Source organism: Aspergillus uvarum, assembly GCF_003184745.1.
Source record: "Aspergillus uvarum CBS 121591 unplaced genomic scaffold BO82scaffold_14, whole genome shotgun sequence".
NCBI classification, from domain to species: domain Eukaryota; kingdom Fungi; phylum Ascomycota; class Eurotiomycetes; order Eurotiales; family Aspergillaceae; genus Aspergillus; species Aspergillus uvarum.
The window spans coordinates 388,627-403,747 of record NW_020291311.1 but is presented as its reverse complement, the minus strand read 5'-3'; the positions used below and the strand labels follow the sequence as shown (position 1 = coordinate 403,747).

At 53.8% G+C, this 15,121-nt stretch overlaps 5 protein-coding genes across 5 annotated transcripts; 3 read left to right on the top strand and 2 right to left on the bottom strand.

Annotated features, from left to right (window-relative positions):
• The first annotated feature begins 290 nt into the window (after positions 1–290).
• On the top strand, positions 291–2,156 carry BO82DRAFT_35531 (tRNA(Phe) (4-demethylwyosine(37)-C(7)) aminocarboxypropyltransferase). Its single transcript, XM_025635412.1, has 2 exons — positions 291–501; positions 556–2,156. Exon 2 carries the CDS (start codon positions 655–657, stop codon positions 2,038–2,040), a length of 1,386 nt encoding a protein of 461 aa, XP_025494057.1. The 5' UTR covers positions 291–501; positions 556–654; the 3' UTR covers positions 2,041–2,156.
• Positions 2,157–2,175: 19 nt separating this feature from the next.
• On the bottom strand, positions 2,176–2,858 carry BO82DRAFT_278713 (nucleobindin SSP120; the record flags this gene model as incomplete). The annotated part of the gene is made up of 2 exons (XM_025631232.1): positions 2,176–2,660; positions 2,741–2,858. The coding sequence occupies 2 exons, from the start codon at positions 2,856–2,858 to the stop codon at positions 2,176–2,178; spliced, it is 603 nt and encodes a 200-aa protein (XP_025494056.1).
• Positions 2,859–3,184: 326 nt separating this feature from the next.
• BO82DRAFT_352597 (uncharacterized protein) lies at positions 3,185–6,070 on the top strand. Its single transcript, XM_025634736.1, has one exon. The coding sequence runs from the start codon at positions 3,339–3,341 to the stop codon at positions 5,673–5,675; it is 2,337 nt and encodes a 778-aa protein (XP_025494055.1). The 5' UTR covers positions 3,185–3,338; the 3' UTR covers positions 5,676–6,070.
• A 697-nt stretch (positions 6,071–6,767) lies between these two features.
• BO82DRAFT_352596 (DEAH-box ATP-dependent RNA helicase PRP43) lies at positions 6,768–9,425 on the bottom strand. Its single transcript, XM_025634735.1, has 3 exons — positions 9,055–9,425; positions 7,106–8,972; positions 6,768–7,027 (listed from the first exon to the last, which is right to left on the bottom strand). Exons 1-3 carry the CDS (start codon positions 9,342–9,344, stop codon positions 6,905–6,907), a joined length of 2,280 nt encoding a protein of 759 aa, XP_025494054.1. The 5' UTR covers positions 9,345–9,425; the 3' UTR covers positions 6,768–6,904.
• Positions 9,426–9,596: 171 nt separating this feature from the next.
• Positions 9,597–13,112, top strand: BO82DRAFT_35361 (protein arginine N-methyltransferase). Its single transcript, XM_025635001.1, has 6 exons — positions 9,597–9,683; positions 9,779–10,042; positions 10,098–10,722; positions 10,793–11,586; positions 11,663–12,349; positions 12,460–13,112. The coding sequence occupies exons 2-6, from the start codon at positions 9,926–9,928 to the stop codon at positions 12,799–12,801; spliced, it is 2,565 nt and encodes an 854-aa protein (XP_025494053.1). The 5' UTR covers positions 9,597–9,683; positions 9,779–9,925; the 3' UTR covers positions 12,802–13,112.
• The last annotated feature ends 2,009 nt before the right edge of the window (positions 13,113–15,121 follow it).

Genomic DNA, 15,121 nt, shown 5'->3' with positions numbered 1-15,121 from the left:
CGTAACCGCAGCAATCAACCCCCGATAGACACGTCCCCAGTCTTTCAGTAAGACTCGTCCGACGCAGTGTAAAGAACAATTGATCAACACTTTAATTTGAAAGTGCGCTTCTATTCGAAGACTGTTGCGATGCTGAGAAAGCGGTGGGGAGGCAAATGGAATAAGTCGGGCAAATCGCGTGTCCGCTCGCGTCGCCGCCTTTTTGTCGCGTTGCGATCGCTCATGTAAGAAGGTAGAGATCGCTTCCTGACATTCTGCTAAAGGATCTTCAAATTCCAGAATGGGACACTATGAGTTGGTCTTAGTCTCCATAGTCATGCAGCAGGCTGTCTAGATCTTGCGGTGTCAATTTAATACCATAGCTATGAACACGCGCGGTCACATGACCTGTCATTTTTATCTCAATGCGGGAAACGTCCGGACTAGCAGCAGTGAACCTTGTTGATGCCTAATGTATCAAGAAGAATATGAATCGAGGGAGTGTCTGATTTTCTCCTCTACGTAAGAAAACAGTATTTTCATGGAGAAGTACACTTCGCTAACACTTTACATCAGATCACCAACGCAATACATAACCGCGCGGGTATCAACCAGAACCATACATTGGTCGATGCATTAGAGTTCACCATCAAGCTCCAGCTTGGAGACGACAAAATGCAAACAGACACCAGTATCTTGGAGCAGGAGCTTGCTTCAAGTCCCCAAGCTCCAGCCCCAGCTCCAAACACATCATCTCCTCGCCCTCCAAGGAAGCCAAGAAAACAGACCCTCAACCCCCTCCACCATGGCATCCAAGCCTTTATCACTCAGCACCTTCCTGCAGATACCCTAGCCAAGCACAACCTGACCCTGACTTCCCTTCCCAAACGCTTCACCATCTACGAACCTCTCCTGCTCCTCCCGGTGAATGCCTTCACCACTCCCCCGGCCTGGCACTCCTTGTACCAGGATCTCACCGCGACGCAGCGGCAAAACCTCTTTGCCACCCTTCTCCAGTCCTTTGCCCGCTACGGCCTCACCCACGTGGCCATGAACGCGCCTATTTCACTCACGGACCCCAACTCCGGGGCGGAGAACCGGATCCGCAGTCCGGGAGGGTTGATCCCGCTATATGGGGACTTCGGGCCTCTACCGGATGCCTCTGCGTCGGCTACTGCGTCTGCGTTGCAGGCACAGGGGGAAGGTGAAGAGGCGATAGCATGCCCGACAGCCACAGACCTCGAGCAAGCGTTCTGGGTGCGTACGGTTCAAAATCACGGGATTGTACAGATCTGGGCGCCGTTGTATACCATGTTCTCGCGGGGGAATATTACTGAGAAAGCACGGATTCTGGGCAGTGAATTTGAGGGTTTGGATGAGGAGGGACTCGGGGAGAAGGTCTCGGGGATCAGCGTGGTGGACATGTATGCCGGGATTGGGTATTTCGTGTACTCGTATCTGAAGCGTGGGGTGAAGAGGGTGTGGGGGTTTGAGATCAATGGGTGGTCGGTGGAGGGGTTGCGCAGGGGGTGTAAAGAGAATGGGTGGGGATGTAAGGTGTTCCGCGTTGGAGAGGACGGATCGTTACTGGGAGGAGAGTCACTAAAGAAAGTGGTGGAGGGGTTGACGGAGGAGGATCGCGTGGTGGTGTTCCATGGGGATAATCGGTTTGCCGCGGAGATTCTGGGGCAGATTAGGGGGTGCGTGAGAGCGGAGGAGTGGAATAGCGTCAGGCACGTGAATTTGGGATTGCTGCCTTCGTCTTGCTTTGCGTATGAGAATGCCTGCAAGATTGTGGATAGTGAGAAGGGTGGGTGGGTGCATGTTCATGAGAATGTCGATGTGCAGGGCATCGAGGAGAAGAAGGACAAGGTCACCGCGGTATTGGCAAGACTGCGAGTGAAAGTGTTGGGAATAGGGTCCGAGAAGGTGACTGCTGCAGCTGATTGTCGGCATGTTGAGCAGGTCAAGACTTATGCGCCGGGGGTGATGCATTGCGTTTTCGATGTGCGGCTATCTTCAAGAGAAGAAATAGAAGCGCCCAACACTCGTGGCAATTGAACCACACACACACACACACACATCAATACTCCATGAAGTCCAACCTTCGGGTGATGCAATCGACGCTCAAGATCATCTCATGAAACATATGTACAGTACAGTGGCAACAGCGCAAGAACTCTACAGTACAGATCTTCAGCTCCGCTTGAGGAACTTTTGGGGTATGTTCGCCTCCACGATCTGCATATTCTCGAGCTGTTCGAGGCGCTCCATGGCAAGATCCTCCTCATCATGTCTGCGGAAGTGTTCGATATCCTCGGGGTGAGTGAGGTCCTCCTCCTTTGCATCTTCACCGTGGAACTTCTCGAAATGATGGATCTCATATTCGTATTCGATATCACCGTGATGACCCGGTCCGAGTCCGAGATCAGGGAGCCGGGCTCCGTCTGCAATGACACGCATCCAGTTATCGCGACTGATGACGCCCGTGTTGGTGGGATCAAAGATACTGAAGACTTCGCGGAGACCTTGCGATTTGCTGTCCTCTGTCACCCCCGCGTTGGACTCGTCGTCCATGCCGTATGTCTTGCGCACTTCTTCGGGGGTCCAGACTCCCGAGGCATCGTAATCGTGGAGGGAGAAGAAGGAGGCGGGATCGAAGGCATCGATGTGATGTTCCTCTATGAACGCACACGATTACATCAGTGACACTGCATTGGCTTTCGGGTAACAACCCCCGAGATTTCCACAAGGTCCTTACCCTGCATATGCCGTGTTGCCCAGTCGGACGAGGGTGGCTGGTCATTCGAGTGCGAACCGTGGGCGCTGACAAGAGTGCCGCTTAGGGCCAGGAGAGCAGTAGCTACTGTGACGAGCATGGTCACTTCAGCGATGATCGCACCAGCTTATCGAGTAATATCAATTGAATAGAAGCAATGACCAGACAAGCTTCCCAAAAATGACCTGCAGATCTGACAGATCAATATTTGTTAGCTAGTCAAAGCAATTCGTCACCACGGTAGGTAGAAAGTTGCAAGTGAACCACCGTAACCGTATGTATTGATGACAATCGGGGAATGGGAAGGGAGGGGCCGGCCGGGGGCCGAATTGACTAGTGGGTGGTTTGCACCGTTTGCAAGCGGTGTGGTGGTGCGACTTTTGCCGATGCAATCCTGTTGAAAGCAAAAGTTCCAAACTTCGACATCGGCCAATTGCTTCTCCATTTCACAGGCTCCACTGAACGTCTATCGTTCCCTTTCCCATTGCCTTCGTTTGTCAGAGAGCCCGGTCAATTGGATCCCGGCATATCTTGGAATTACCTTGTTGGTCTCAATTCAGGGCGCAGAAATGACCGGAGAATGAAAGGTCTCTGGTCCCGCGTCACCCCGGCGCAGTCAACGTGCCGATGCGTCTCCTGCCTCAGCACCGTCTCCAAAGGCGTAGCATCGCGAGGGGCTACAGCAGCCAGCAAGAAACGACTCCGCCTAGGCAATTCGGTCACAGCCCTGTACACGAGTATCTTCGCCGCTGCGGCCCTAGCAGACGCCCAGGCCAAAGGTCAGCGCCGCAATGAGTGGGAGGAGAAGATCGCAGCGGCCAAGGGTGAGGTCAATGCGCTGCTTGATGAGGAGGAACGCCTGGTAGAGGCCATTTTTGCCCGTCGCGGCGAGGGACTGGAAATAATTTCGACCCGACAAACTAGCACACAAACAAGAGCAACTTCCTATCGATACCGATGGCCGTCAACGAATATCTCGCGTCGCTCATTCCATATGAGTCGAAACGTCGCTCTCAGCAAGAGCAATCAACGGCGAGACGAGAACAGCCTGGAAGAGCTCAACAAAATCAGCGAAGACCCATTGTTGGAAGTCACGGAGGAGGATAACTTGTGGATGATCGAAGACTTTGACACCCCTCAATGGCTCAAGGAGAGCAGTACTCGCCAAAAGGCTATCCGCAAAATGGCGCTGAAGCAATTGGCCATTCGGATGCTACTCCGACGGGGAATCGCGCATAGTTACCAGGGTCTGCAGATGAAATACGCAGTCGACTATTCTATGCCTGCGCCCAACGTTCCGGAGCTTCTTGTCCACTTAGATAAGCTCCGTAACCGAATGAAGAACGTGAAAGCTTCCAAAAGTGCCAGCATAGAAGATTTGGAGGCGGAGATGAATTCGCTTCCACCTCAAGATCAAATGACGGAGCGCCAGAGGCTTGACGGGGAAATATACCGAGATACCAATCTTTACCTGGCGAACAGGATGTCTCTTCAAGAGCTTCTCCTCAGACTAGCCAACAACCTCACAAAATCCACCAACCCTGACCGCAGTCTAGGTCTGAAGCATATGCTGCTGGCATTTACCAAGACCCGAGAAAACGACATCTGTGAGATGATTCTACACGCCATCATACCCCATAAATTCCCTCTCACATCGTCTCTCATCATTTCAATTCTGAACTTCTTCCGCAAATCTAAGAATCTCAAGGCCTTTGACTTGTTTCTTCGCCAATTAGCCGGGAATGGCTATCCGCTGGATATGGGCAACCTAGGCCATTACAAGAATGTGGTGGTCAACGGAATCGAGATTCAGGTCCCACCAGTCGACAGTGCGAATGCCGTCATCTACGGCACTCTGATTCGGTCATGCCTACGCTTCAATCAGCCCGACCGTGCGGACGCCTACCTTCAAGTCTCTCGAGCATCTGGGTATATGGACGACTATGCGACTTTGAGCTCCTACCTTGGGTTCTACGCCATCCGGTCTGACTGGGCAAAGGGTATCCAGGCCCTGCAACGGACCGTCGCCTTTATTGGGTCGACAACGGAACACAGGGCGACGCGCGTCGAGCGCCTGATTATCAAAATGGTTTACCTCTGTGATGAATGCGAGCAAACCCAAATCTCCGATAAGATCATCCAAGCGTTTGTGAAGAGTGGATTTGACGGAAAGTGGGCAGAAAAACAACTTGATTTGACCTTTGAGCGCGATCCGCGTTACAACCGCTGGAAGGCCGCTCAGACCGCAGTGGGCACAGAAGCCGCCGAGGCCTCCAAAAAAACGTTGTGGGAAAAGTGTTATTCCTTTGTTCAAGCTGTCGGCGAGCAGCTCGACGGTCTGACCACCGAGCGAGCCTCCACCGCTCAGTGGCAGGATATGATGAAGTCATACGCCCACAATGTCCTCTCTGCCATTATCTCCGGACCGGTGGCTATGCACAAAGCCGCGAAAGAGGGCGGTACTGGAGACCTCGTTCAAGACGATCGCACCACACTCCTGAAGGAAATCAGTCAGCAAGCCCATGATATTCAGCAGCACAACAGCGCAGTCGTCAACGCCCAGAAGACCGAGATCGCCTCCCTACAAGCTGAGATTGCTCAGCTCAAGCGCATGGTCTTCGATCTGCACCGAACAGTCACCATTTCCAACCCCCTTCCTCAAACATCTCCACCGTCGCCTTCCCCTCAACATTCAACGACGACTGCTACGTCCGCCCCCATAACTCGACCCACGCCTGTTGACACCACATCCCCCCCGCCTCCGCGTCATGTTACAGCGCCTCATCTCCACCTACCAGCCGGGTTGGCACATAATCTAGTCTCATCATCACCCAGCCCCACCCAGGGAGATCAAGATTCACCGGCTAAGAAGAAATGGACCATGTCATTCGGAATGATGCCTTCGTCCAAGCCATGAACTCAGGGATACTTAAGGGAGATCTCGTTTTTGTACGGAACACCAGCCCTTGGTACTGTCTCGTACTTTGCACCGATCCTAGTATTTCCACCTCAAGAAGGTATTGCTGGTGCTGAGGCCCTGGAATTTGAGGGGCCCTGAGTAAACAGGGGCAGCAGTAGGCCCCACTTGCCTGCTGCGCATACTGTATATACCATATGCTCACTAATTGAGGTTTCCGGGGATCATGGGACGGTAGGGTTGCGAGTATCCCCTTCGATACCAATGGGCATTTGATATCATGTGATCTTGAACAAGTGCCCAGAGTGGGAGGCACCTTTGCGCTTCAATCTTTGTATATTATACCTGTACTACAACGGTAGATAGCTGAGCGAGTATATCAAAATACCAGATCCATTTCTTATCACTCAGTTGCCTACATCGTGTCTCTCCTTCCTTGGCACGTACCCAAAGGAAGCCAAATGGAAGTCTCGCCATGCAGAAACAGCACCTCCCGACCGAACCCAAAGGCCCTCTCCCCGTACCCGCCTAACACAGCCCATTCATTTACCCCAACAACCCGAGAGCGGCCTCCCGCTAACAATGACGCCTTCCCTTCGCATTACCGGGTGCGAAAACAAATGACCCCCCCATGACGCCCTCCCTTCGCTCGCCCACAGCTCACAAAAAGGATTTGAACCCGGACTCTGCCGTCGCACCGCGGTTCAAGACTACGGTGGCTCTGGTGAGGACCGCTACACCACCGCGGCTGCCATTGTATACTACCCTTCGGATGTTGGTGATAGACCCACTTTTCCTAATGCCTCAGGCCGCCACAACACTCCAGCCCTATGAATGCCTTAGGCTGCCATTTGTCTGTCTTTTTGAGTAGAATCGAGGTACATGCTTTGGAGTATTTGCATGTATTTTATTTGGGAGTTGGGCGATTATGGCGTCTCTCATAATACGCAGAGATACGGATGGGAGGGCAAGGGTTCATTTTCTCACGGTGCAGCTGACACAACTTACTGCTTAGAGATTATTTTCTCATTCATCGCCGTGTCTACGTCTACCAGACGCCGAGACGGAACACACGTGCGGGAAATCAAATGGATGGAACGTCCTGTGCTCAAGTCATATTTGCTCGTGGGACTTGGAGATGTATGATATCATGTTTCAAAGAGAAAAAAAATGTCTATTATATTTCATGAGAATGGTAAAAAGCAACGCGACAAAATATGCTATCCCATCTATCGTCTCTTTTCCGCACGGATCTTCTCACGACGCGAGAGTCGCTCGGCGGCGCGGAGGAGCGAGGAACGGATGTCGCCCTTGGCGAAAGTGGAAATGTCGTAGTAGGTCGGGGCGATGTCCTAGATTTGACACAGGTTAGTGAAACTGTCGATGCAATTTTTTTTTTCTCTTAACGAGCCAGGAAGGGTTGAACTTACAATAAGCCACTCGGGCTTGACAGCGGTCACGGTACGGATGTAGTTCTTGGTGGTGAGCACGAACTCATTGTACAGGACCCACTCAGCCTCGTGGCCGAGCACCGTCGAAGGGTGGAGCAGGACGTTCTGGTGGTCCTTGATGGTCATGTACATGCTCTTGCCCTGGCTCTCCTTCTTGGCGACCTGCATGAAGAAACCGGCGCACAGCGCGCGGCGGATGTTCTCGTAGTACTTCTTGTCCTCAAAGGGCGTGGAGATCATCTCGAGCTCCTCGCGTTCCATGATGCGCAGGAGCTGCATGCGGACGTTGTCGGCCGACTGCAGCGACCGGAGGGAGAGGAAGTGGTCGTGGCACCATTGCTTGAGGTTGTCCTGGGCTTCGGGGCTCTTGAAGGCGTGGTAGACGTTGAGGAGGGTCAGGTGGTCACCGTCGGGGTGGGAGAATAGGTCTTTCATCTCGTCTGCGCGCTTCCTTTGAGAGGCCGGGCGGACGAACACGTTGGGCACGGAAAGGAGGGCCGTGATCGAGAGGATCTCGTTCGAGCAGTAGAATTCGGGGGAGCTGATAAGCATGACGGCAAGGGAGGGGTCGAGAGGGAACTCGGATGCGAGGCGGCCCAGCTGGGTCAGGTTTCCATCGTCGTCGAGACACGCAAGGTAGTTGAGTTCCTCCAAGGCTCTCATCAGGGTCTCGGGGGCCGGGGGATCCATCAAGTCGAAGTGGACGAGATCGTCGATGCCAAGTTTCTTAAGCTCCAGCACTGTCGAAGAGAGGTTGGATCGCAGAATCTCGGGATAGGTCTGGTCGATCAGTTCCTTCTTGAAGGCGCCTTCTGTATAGAGACGGAAACACTTTCCGGGACGGGTACGACCAGCACGACCAGCTCTCTGTTGGGCGGAAGCCTTGGAGATCGGAGAGACCAGGAGGGACTCGACACGAATACGGGGGTTGTAGATCTTTTGCTTTGAGAAACCAGGGTCGACCACGTAGACAATACCGTCGATGGTAAGCGACGTTTCGGCGATGTTCGTGGACACAATGACTTTTCTACCGGGACGGCCACCCGGACGACGAGCAGGTGGTGCCGGCTCGAAGATGCGCTGTTGCATATGAGGAGGAAGACTACCATAGAGAGGATAGACCTTGATCGGCCCGGCGTCTGCCTCGCGCATCATCTCGTCCGCCTCCAAAGAAATCTTTCGAGAGGCGTCTTCAATTTCTTCCTCACCCGTCAAAAAGAGCAGGATATCACCCTCGTCTTCAGTAGCGTGAATCTGAAGAACAGTCCGAATGGCGGCTTCAACATAGTCCTGCTCAGGCTCGGGGGTATAGAAGATCTCGACGGGGTGGGTACGACCAGGAACAGCAAGGAGGGGGGCATCGTTGAAATAACGCTGGAACTTCTGCGCATCCAAAGTGGCGGACATGATAATGATCTTGAGGTCGGGTCGGCGCACGACAACCTCCTTCAGAAGACCCATAAGAACATCGGTAGCCATGGTTCTTTCGTGAGCCTCGTCCAAAATGATGGTGCTGTAACGGGTGAGATCGTGGTCGTGCATGGCTTCTCTCAGAAGCATACCGTCCGTCATGTACTTGAGCACCGTCTTGGAACTAGTCATATCTTCAAAACGAATGCTGTAACCGACTTCCTCTCCAAGCTTGACATCCAACTCTGCAGCGACACGCTGGGCGACGGACATAGCAGCGACACGACGGGGTTGAGTACAAGCAACCATCTTGCGCTGAGTCTGCGGCTGATCATCGAAGAGCACGAACTGAGGGATCTGCGTCGTCTTTCCGGAACCCGTCTCACCGACGAAGACGAGGATTTGCGACTTCTGGTAAAGCTGTAGAAATTCATCTCTGCGAAAAATTAGACAACCTGGAACCGAGAATGAACCAGCGCAGCGCTGGCAGGGCACAAAGGGAAAATGCGAAAACCAACCTTTGGGCATGGACGGGGAGATCGCGACGGGTCTGTAAGATGGAGACATATTTGCTGGAGAATGGCTGGTCGTTGAAAGGGTTGATCTCGCCATCCTCGACCTCCTTAGCCAGAGCAGCAGTCGTCTGATGGCGCTTCATCTTGCCAAAGGCCGGGTGAAGGTCCGCACCGCCATTGTCGGGATACATGTGAGCCAGGTACGGGTTGTTCTTGGGATCTGTCTCAGTCTTGGCCATTTTTTGACGCTTAGCACGCGAACCGTTCTCAGAATCCGAGCGACGATCAACCATGGCGTCAGAAGGATTTGGGGGATGGAGAGATGGCGGGATGGACAACAAGTCGCGAGAGAGTTCGTCCGTCGCAGAACTGTTATTGGAGGCGAGTTTGAAGAAAAAATGGCGGCCCTGATAGGCAAGTCGGCCGGGCCTCGCCAGTCGCCACAGATACTTTTTGTTCCGCTCACCGCCAAAGTATTCTGCCGCTATTTACCCCACGGCGGTTCGGACTGGCAAGGGGAAAAAGAGCAGCAGAACCACGTTTGACAGCCAGCTTCATCCACCCAGGCACACATCGTTGGTGAGCACAGGCCGGCAGTTCTCCTCTTCAACCCCATTGCGTGGCTGGCTCTTGTTAGTACTCACCTCTTCATACACCCTGCAACTCCCTCTTTCCTACAATGGCCTAACATCACTTCTTGTATTGAAACTCAATTGATCGACCACAGGTGGGACCGCAATCTTCATCCGATCAACAAGCCGTTCTCGACGATATATAGTCCAATCGCTCTTCACGCAGTCCATTTACTTTTATCGCCCCGAAACTCGCAGGCAGAACCACCTCCCATCTCTTTAATATCTCTTTGTCTGCCAAAATGGAGTCCTTTACCAACTCCGACACTGTCAACATGACCTTCTGCATCGGGCAGCATGAGGAGGACCGAAAGGCACCCATTACCAATGAAATGGTACAAGCAGCACACGAGAGTAATGTACGAAGCTACAACCCTAGGATGCAATCATCTGCTAATTCTTCTTCCTGGATAGTATGACATGTTGACTGCGCCGGTAACCACCTCCCACTTCCAATCCCGAGTGCTCGCTCTTCTCTCGACCTATCAAGGGAGCTTACAACCTTCGGCACCAGGGTCCAATGGAACGATGATGACCAGCGATAACACACGGCCGCTCGTGATTCCTGAGCTGGGACCCGCTGATACGCACATGACCCCGAACGAGGCAATGACCCAGCTGGTCGGCGTAACCAGCTCCTGGATTGACTTGTGCTCTCCGGACCCTCTGATTGCAGACATCTCTCGCCAGGTCTTCATGCTGGAAGTGAACTATGCCGCCTTCTGTGGAATTGGATACCTTCTGATCCCGGGGCCAAAACTCCACCACAATGACGCTCATTCGGAGCAGATCATCTACTATGCACGAGCCGTGCAAGATGCCATAAATGTCGCGCCTTACATTCAATTCCACATCTGGACGCAGATGGCCGACACCCCGGATCTCCAAGGAGACAAAATTACAGATTTGGCCAGCCTCGCGCGCAAGGAGTTTGTCAGTGACTCGGTCGATTCGGTGTCACAGATTGACCCGTTCGGCACCTGGGATGCCTGGGATATCATCAGAAGAGTCTGTAAATACCACACAAGACTCGTCGTAGGTATGGTACACCGCTGCATCTTCGTAGTCTCAATCCTGCTCTTGTATAGTCTTGCTGATCATTGTACTAGCACTCGCACTGCCCAAGCAACTTCCTCCGATGTCCGTGCAGTCCCGCTGGTACTCGGAGCCCACTCACATGCTCACGATTCATGGTAATACCTTCCTCAAAAACCAAAAAGGATACCCCGTGCTGTCAAAGGCACACCAAGCTTTGATTGCTCGATTCATGCGCCTCCGAACCGCCCCCTGGATCCTCCTTTGTGAAGTTGGCCCTATTCCAGGAGTGGAGGTGGACGAGTCCTTTGAGAACCCTGATGCACCAGGCCCGGAGTATCCCAGCCTCGCGCAGGCTGCAGTCTCGAACAAGAAGCACCACGATCCCACTCCTCATCTATCTTATGTCAGAAACCTCCAGTCCCGCCAACCTCCCCGCAGCGCTATGGAACGGTTTGGGACAGGCTATCAAGATTATCTCCAAGCCCCGCTGCAGCCATTAACCGTCAATCTGGAGAGTATCACCTACGAGGTCTTCGAGAAAGACCCCATCAAGTACGATTGGTACGAAAGAGCCATCGCGAAGGCCCTGACGGACTGGTCGAAGAAGCCGAAATCCGGGCCCGATGGCAAAGTATCGGTCGCTGTTGTGGGAGCCGGTCGAGGACCGCTCGTCGGCCGTGCGCTTCGAGCCAGCGCCGAAACAGGCGTGGAAATTGACCTTTGGGCGGTGGAGAAGAATCCCAACGCATTTGTTCTTCTCCAGCGTCACAACAAGAATCACTGGGGCGGTAAAGTCACGCTGGTCCACTCCGACATGCGAAGCTGGAAGGGCCCTCAGATCGCGAAGGGAACCGCTCCGGCATTGGTAAGAACAGCCAGACACTTTCTCTCCATATGCAAATGACAAGAGTCCCCATTTTAACGCTAATACTCAAATCCAGAACTCGACGCAATCACCCACCTCTGGCACCGCGAAACCCGAACTCGTCCCTACCACGATCGACATCCTCGTCTCCGAGCTGCTAGGCTCCTTCGGCGACAACGAGCTTTCGCCCGAATGCCTCGACGGCGTCACCCACCTCCTCACCCCCGTCCACGGCATCTCCATCCCGGCCTCATACACCGCCCATCTCACCCCGATCGCGGCGCCCAAACTACACGCCGACGTGATGAACCAGTCCATTTCCAACCCCGCCGCCCCCGAGACGCCGTACGTGGTGATGCTGCACGCCATCGACTTCCTGTCCTCGAACCAGCCCTCGGCCGCCGCGCTGATGAACTCCGGCGCCGGGAGCCACCACAGCGTCCGCAACTCGATCTCCACGCTGCCCGGCGCCGGCGGATCCAGCGAGACACCCATTCCCTTCGTGCAGACCACCTGGTCCTTCGAACACCCGAACCTCAATATCCCGCCGCAGTCCCCGTCCTCGTCGACGATCTCCAACGCCCACAACGTGCGCCGCACCCGCCTGACGTTCCCCGTCCAGAACCGCGGCGTCTGCCACGGCCTGGCGGGCTATTTCGAAACTGTGCTCTACCGCGACATCGAACTGTCGACGAATCCCGTGACCATGGACGCCAAGAGCCAGGATATGATTAGCTGGTTCCCCATCTACTTCCCTCTCAAGGTCAGTTTTTGCCTCGAAAATGTCCCCGCGTAACCCTACATCTCAGAGATATCCTTGAGAATTACTGTTTATGAGGGTTGAAAATTAACATTGGAAAAATCAAACGGCAGACCCCCCTCAACGTCCCCGATAATGGCGAGGTGGTTGTCACCATGTACCGCCAAACGGACAACCGCAAGGTCTGGTACGAGTGGATGGTGGAGGTGTTCGCGCTGGAAGGCGCCGCAGCAGCAGCAGGAGGCAACCTGGAACCTTCCACGGCCGTCGAGCTGGTGGCGGCTCCGGTCATGAGCGGTGCTCGGACGGCGACGGCGACTGGCTCCTCCGTCCACGGCGGCCCCGATCTGGAGCGTTCCAGGGCGGCGGCGGCGGCCAGATCACGTGGCGTCCGGCGCGTGCGAGTTGGCACCAGCGATCTGCACTCCAGTATCAAGGAAGGGTGTCTCATGTGATCTGTCGCTTTAGGATGCCTTTGTCTTGTAGTGATTGATTCTCAGGGGAAGGGGATCATGGGCTATCATGACGTAGTGATAGTGGAAAGGGGAGGGGAGGGTTGGTGAAAACCTGCTGTGGATGAAGTATCACGGGTTGGTGTTGGTTATTGTGTGAGGCGGGCTGCGTGTGATGTGTGATGTGTGATGAAATGAATATACGTAGTCAGATTTCTGGAGTGTAGAGGGAGAGAGGGAGAGAGAGCGAAGCGGGAGGCCATAGTACAGTACAGTTTACCCAGTACACATGCCACCTACTAGAACAAAGAACATTGAGTTGAATCGAGTCGAGCGGAGTCAGTTGCCTCTCACTCTTCGCTGGTTGAGCCACATATACACACACGGTTGGTTTGAGATTATCCGACCATCCATCCCACCCTCGGACTTGTGCTCCGCTTACGATTTGACAAGCCAAGAATGTACAGAAAAAATATGACCGCGGATTAATGTCCGCTCTATAAACGATGACGACCGACTGGACGGGATCCAGACGGACGGACCATTGTCAATGGGGATTTCCCTCCCGACGGCTCGCTGAATTGAGAGTATGGGTATAGGCAATGATTTCCAATGAGAAGTTAAATGTTATTGGCACGGACCACACAGAAGCGACCGCCTCGCCGCCTGCTAGAGCGATTGGCAATGGATAATCGATGGGGGAACTTGGAAGGGTGGACGTGGCTTGCTTCCTGTGATCTGGATCGAAACGGCCCGAATTTGGAAGTTTGGAAGGGGGAGGGGAATGGCTCAGGGTTCTTGGCCCGACAGATTACTAGGTATTCTTGGGTGGATTCACGGTGGTTTGTTTGGCTGGCTTGGTCTCTCGGCGTCCAAGCGCCCGCGCCCGCGGCCGGAAGGGGAGGGTCCTCGGCGATGGTGGCCTCGCCGTAGTTCGCGATGGACCCCCTTCCCCCTTTCCCCGGGATGGGGCTTAAGGGGGGCTATGTTATGCTGTGACAATCATCCACTGAGTAGTTTGATAGCGACAAGGTACGGAGTACTTGGACTGTACCCACCCGTAGGCGTAAGGTCAGCATAAGCAACGCAGCCTAGCAAAGCAAACACCGAATTCGGTGGGCGGGTCGTCACACTGGGCGCACCTCCGTGGAACAATATGTGAAGCTGCAGATCGGAGGAACTGTAGTCTGTAGCCAAGACAGGAACTAGTGTGGCGGTATGAAGGACTATTGGCGAAGAGGGGAGGTAGAGAAGGGGATCAAACGCTGAGAACAGCCTAAAAGCACGTCCTCAATTATGACGAGTTAGCTCCAGGAGTCATCCATTGGATTTACGTTTACCACAACGAGAGTCAGAGTGAGAAACGTGTTGCCGTGGACTGCCGTGGTTGGTTTCATGTCTTGACGGAGCCCGAGGTTCCGATTAGATAGGCAGCTTTTCGTTAGATATGCATCACATACTCAAGGTTGGCACTCCTTGGTCCTCCCCCTTTGGCAATAGCTGCTGCTGCACTGCCTTATCGTCGTCATCTTTGCTGCACTGCAGAACCCAGATGGATAGTCCAGTTGGCTACGGTGGTTCTCTACCTGGTTTCATGCTGGGATGAATGGGGTCTGGACCACAGCTGCAAGTTTGACTGGAGTTGGCAATCGGTTCCAGGCCGACGAGTTGGTTTGCTTATTCTTAGACGCTGTCGCGATCTGTCCCATCTCCCCTCCTCCCGGCTCATCTTATCGTCCACGACAGAGGAGGGGGTACCGGAATAGATTCCCCGCGGCAACCAAATTGCTCCGGGAGAGTAGCCAGTCAGTGAGAATTTCTTGCTGCAAGCTGAGTCGATTGTCCAGTTTCTGTGACAGTCTAACAGGCGGGGAAGAGAGGGTTTAGGGGCCGGAATCCCGCAATTGGCAGTCAGCATTGTTGTATTCTTGTCTTCTAATGATGATGATTGATGATAACGATAGCGTATCGATAGCCAAGTGTGGTCGGAGTTAAGCCGCCTTCCGAAGAGCGGCTGCCGAAACGAGGGGGAGCTCCGACCGTCGGACGGATAGACGGATTGGCCGGAAGTACTGGAAAGATACCTGGCTATGCTAAGGTCAAGTAAGGGCAGTTCATGATAATCATAATGCAGCTATGAACAATGCATAGAAGCCTGGAAAATGATAATCGAAGAAAGAGGACTGGAATGGAAATGCAGTTGGGGAGTGGGGTGGGAGGGGCGGTGGAAATGAAGATGTGTGTCTCATGGTTGCAGGAAACGAGCGTCGGAGGTCCGAGGCAGGCAGGAAAAGAGAGACGGAGAAAGAAAGAGAGGCTGAGA

Coding starts and splice junctions, on each gene's coding strand:
- BO82DRAFT_35531 (XM_025635412.1), top strand. CDS start 655: ATGCAAACAGACACCAGTATCTTGGAGCAGGAGCTTGCTTCAAGTCCC.
- BO82DRAFT_352597 (XM_025634736.1), top strand. CDS start 3,339: ATGAAAGGTCTCTGGTCCCGCGTCACCCCGGCGCAGTCAACGTGCCGA.
- BO82DRAFT_35361 (XM_025635001.1), top strand. CDS start 9,926: ATGGAGTCCTTTACCAACTCCGACACTGTCAACATGACCTTCTGCATC. Junction 10,723..10,792: donor CCACACAAGACTCGTCGTAG/GTATGGTACACC, acceptor TCATTGTACTAG/CACTCGCACTGCCCAAGCAA. Junction 12,350..12,459: donor CCATCTACTTCCCTCTCAAG/GTCAGTTTTTGC, acceptor ATCAAACGGCAG/ACCCCCCTCAACGTCCCCGA.
- BO82DRAFT_352596 (XM_025634735.1), bottom strand. CDS start 9,344: ATGGTTGATCGTCGCTCGGATTCTGAGAACGGTTCGCGTGCTAAGCGT. Junction 8,973..9,054: donor CTCCCCGTCCATGCCCAAAG/GTTGGTTTTCGC, acceptor AATTTTTCGCAG/AGATGAATTTCTACAGCTTT. Junction 7,028..7,105: donor TCAAGCCCGAGTGGCTTATT/GTAAGTTCAACC, acceptor TGTCAAATCTAG/GACATCGCCCCGACCTACTA.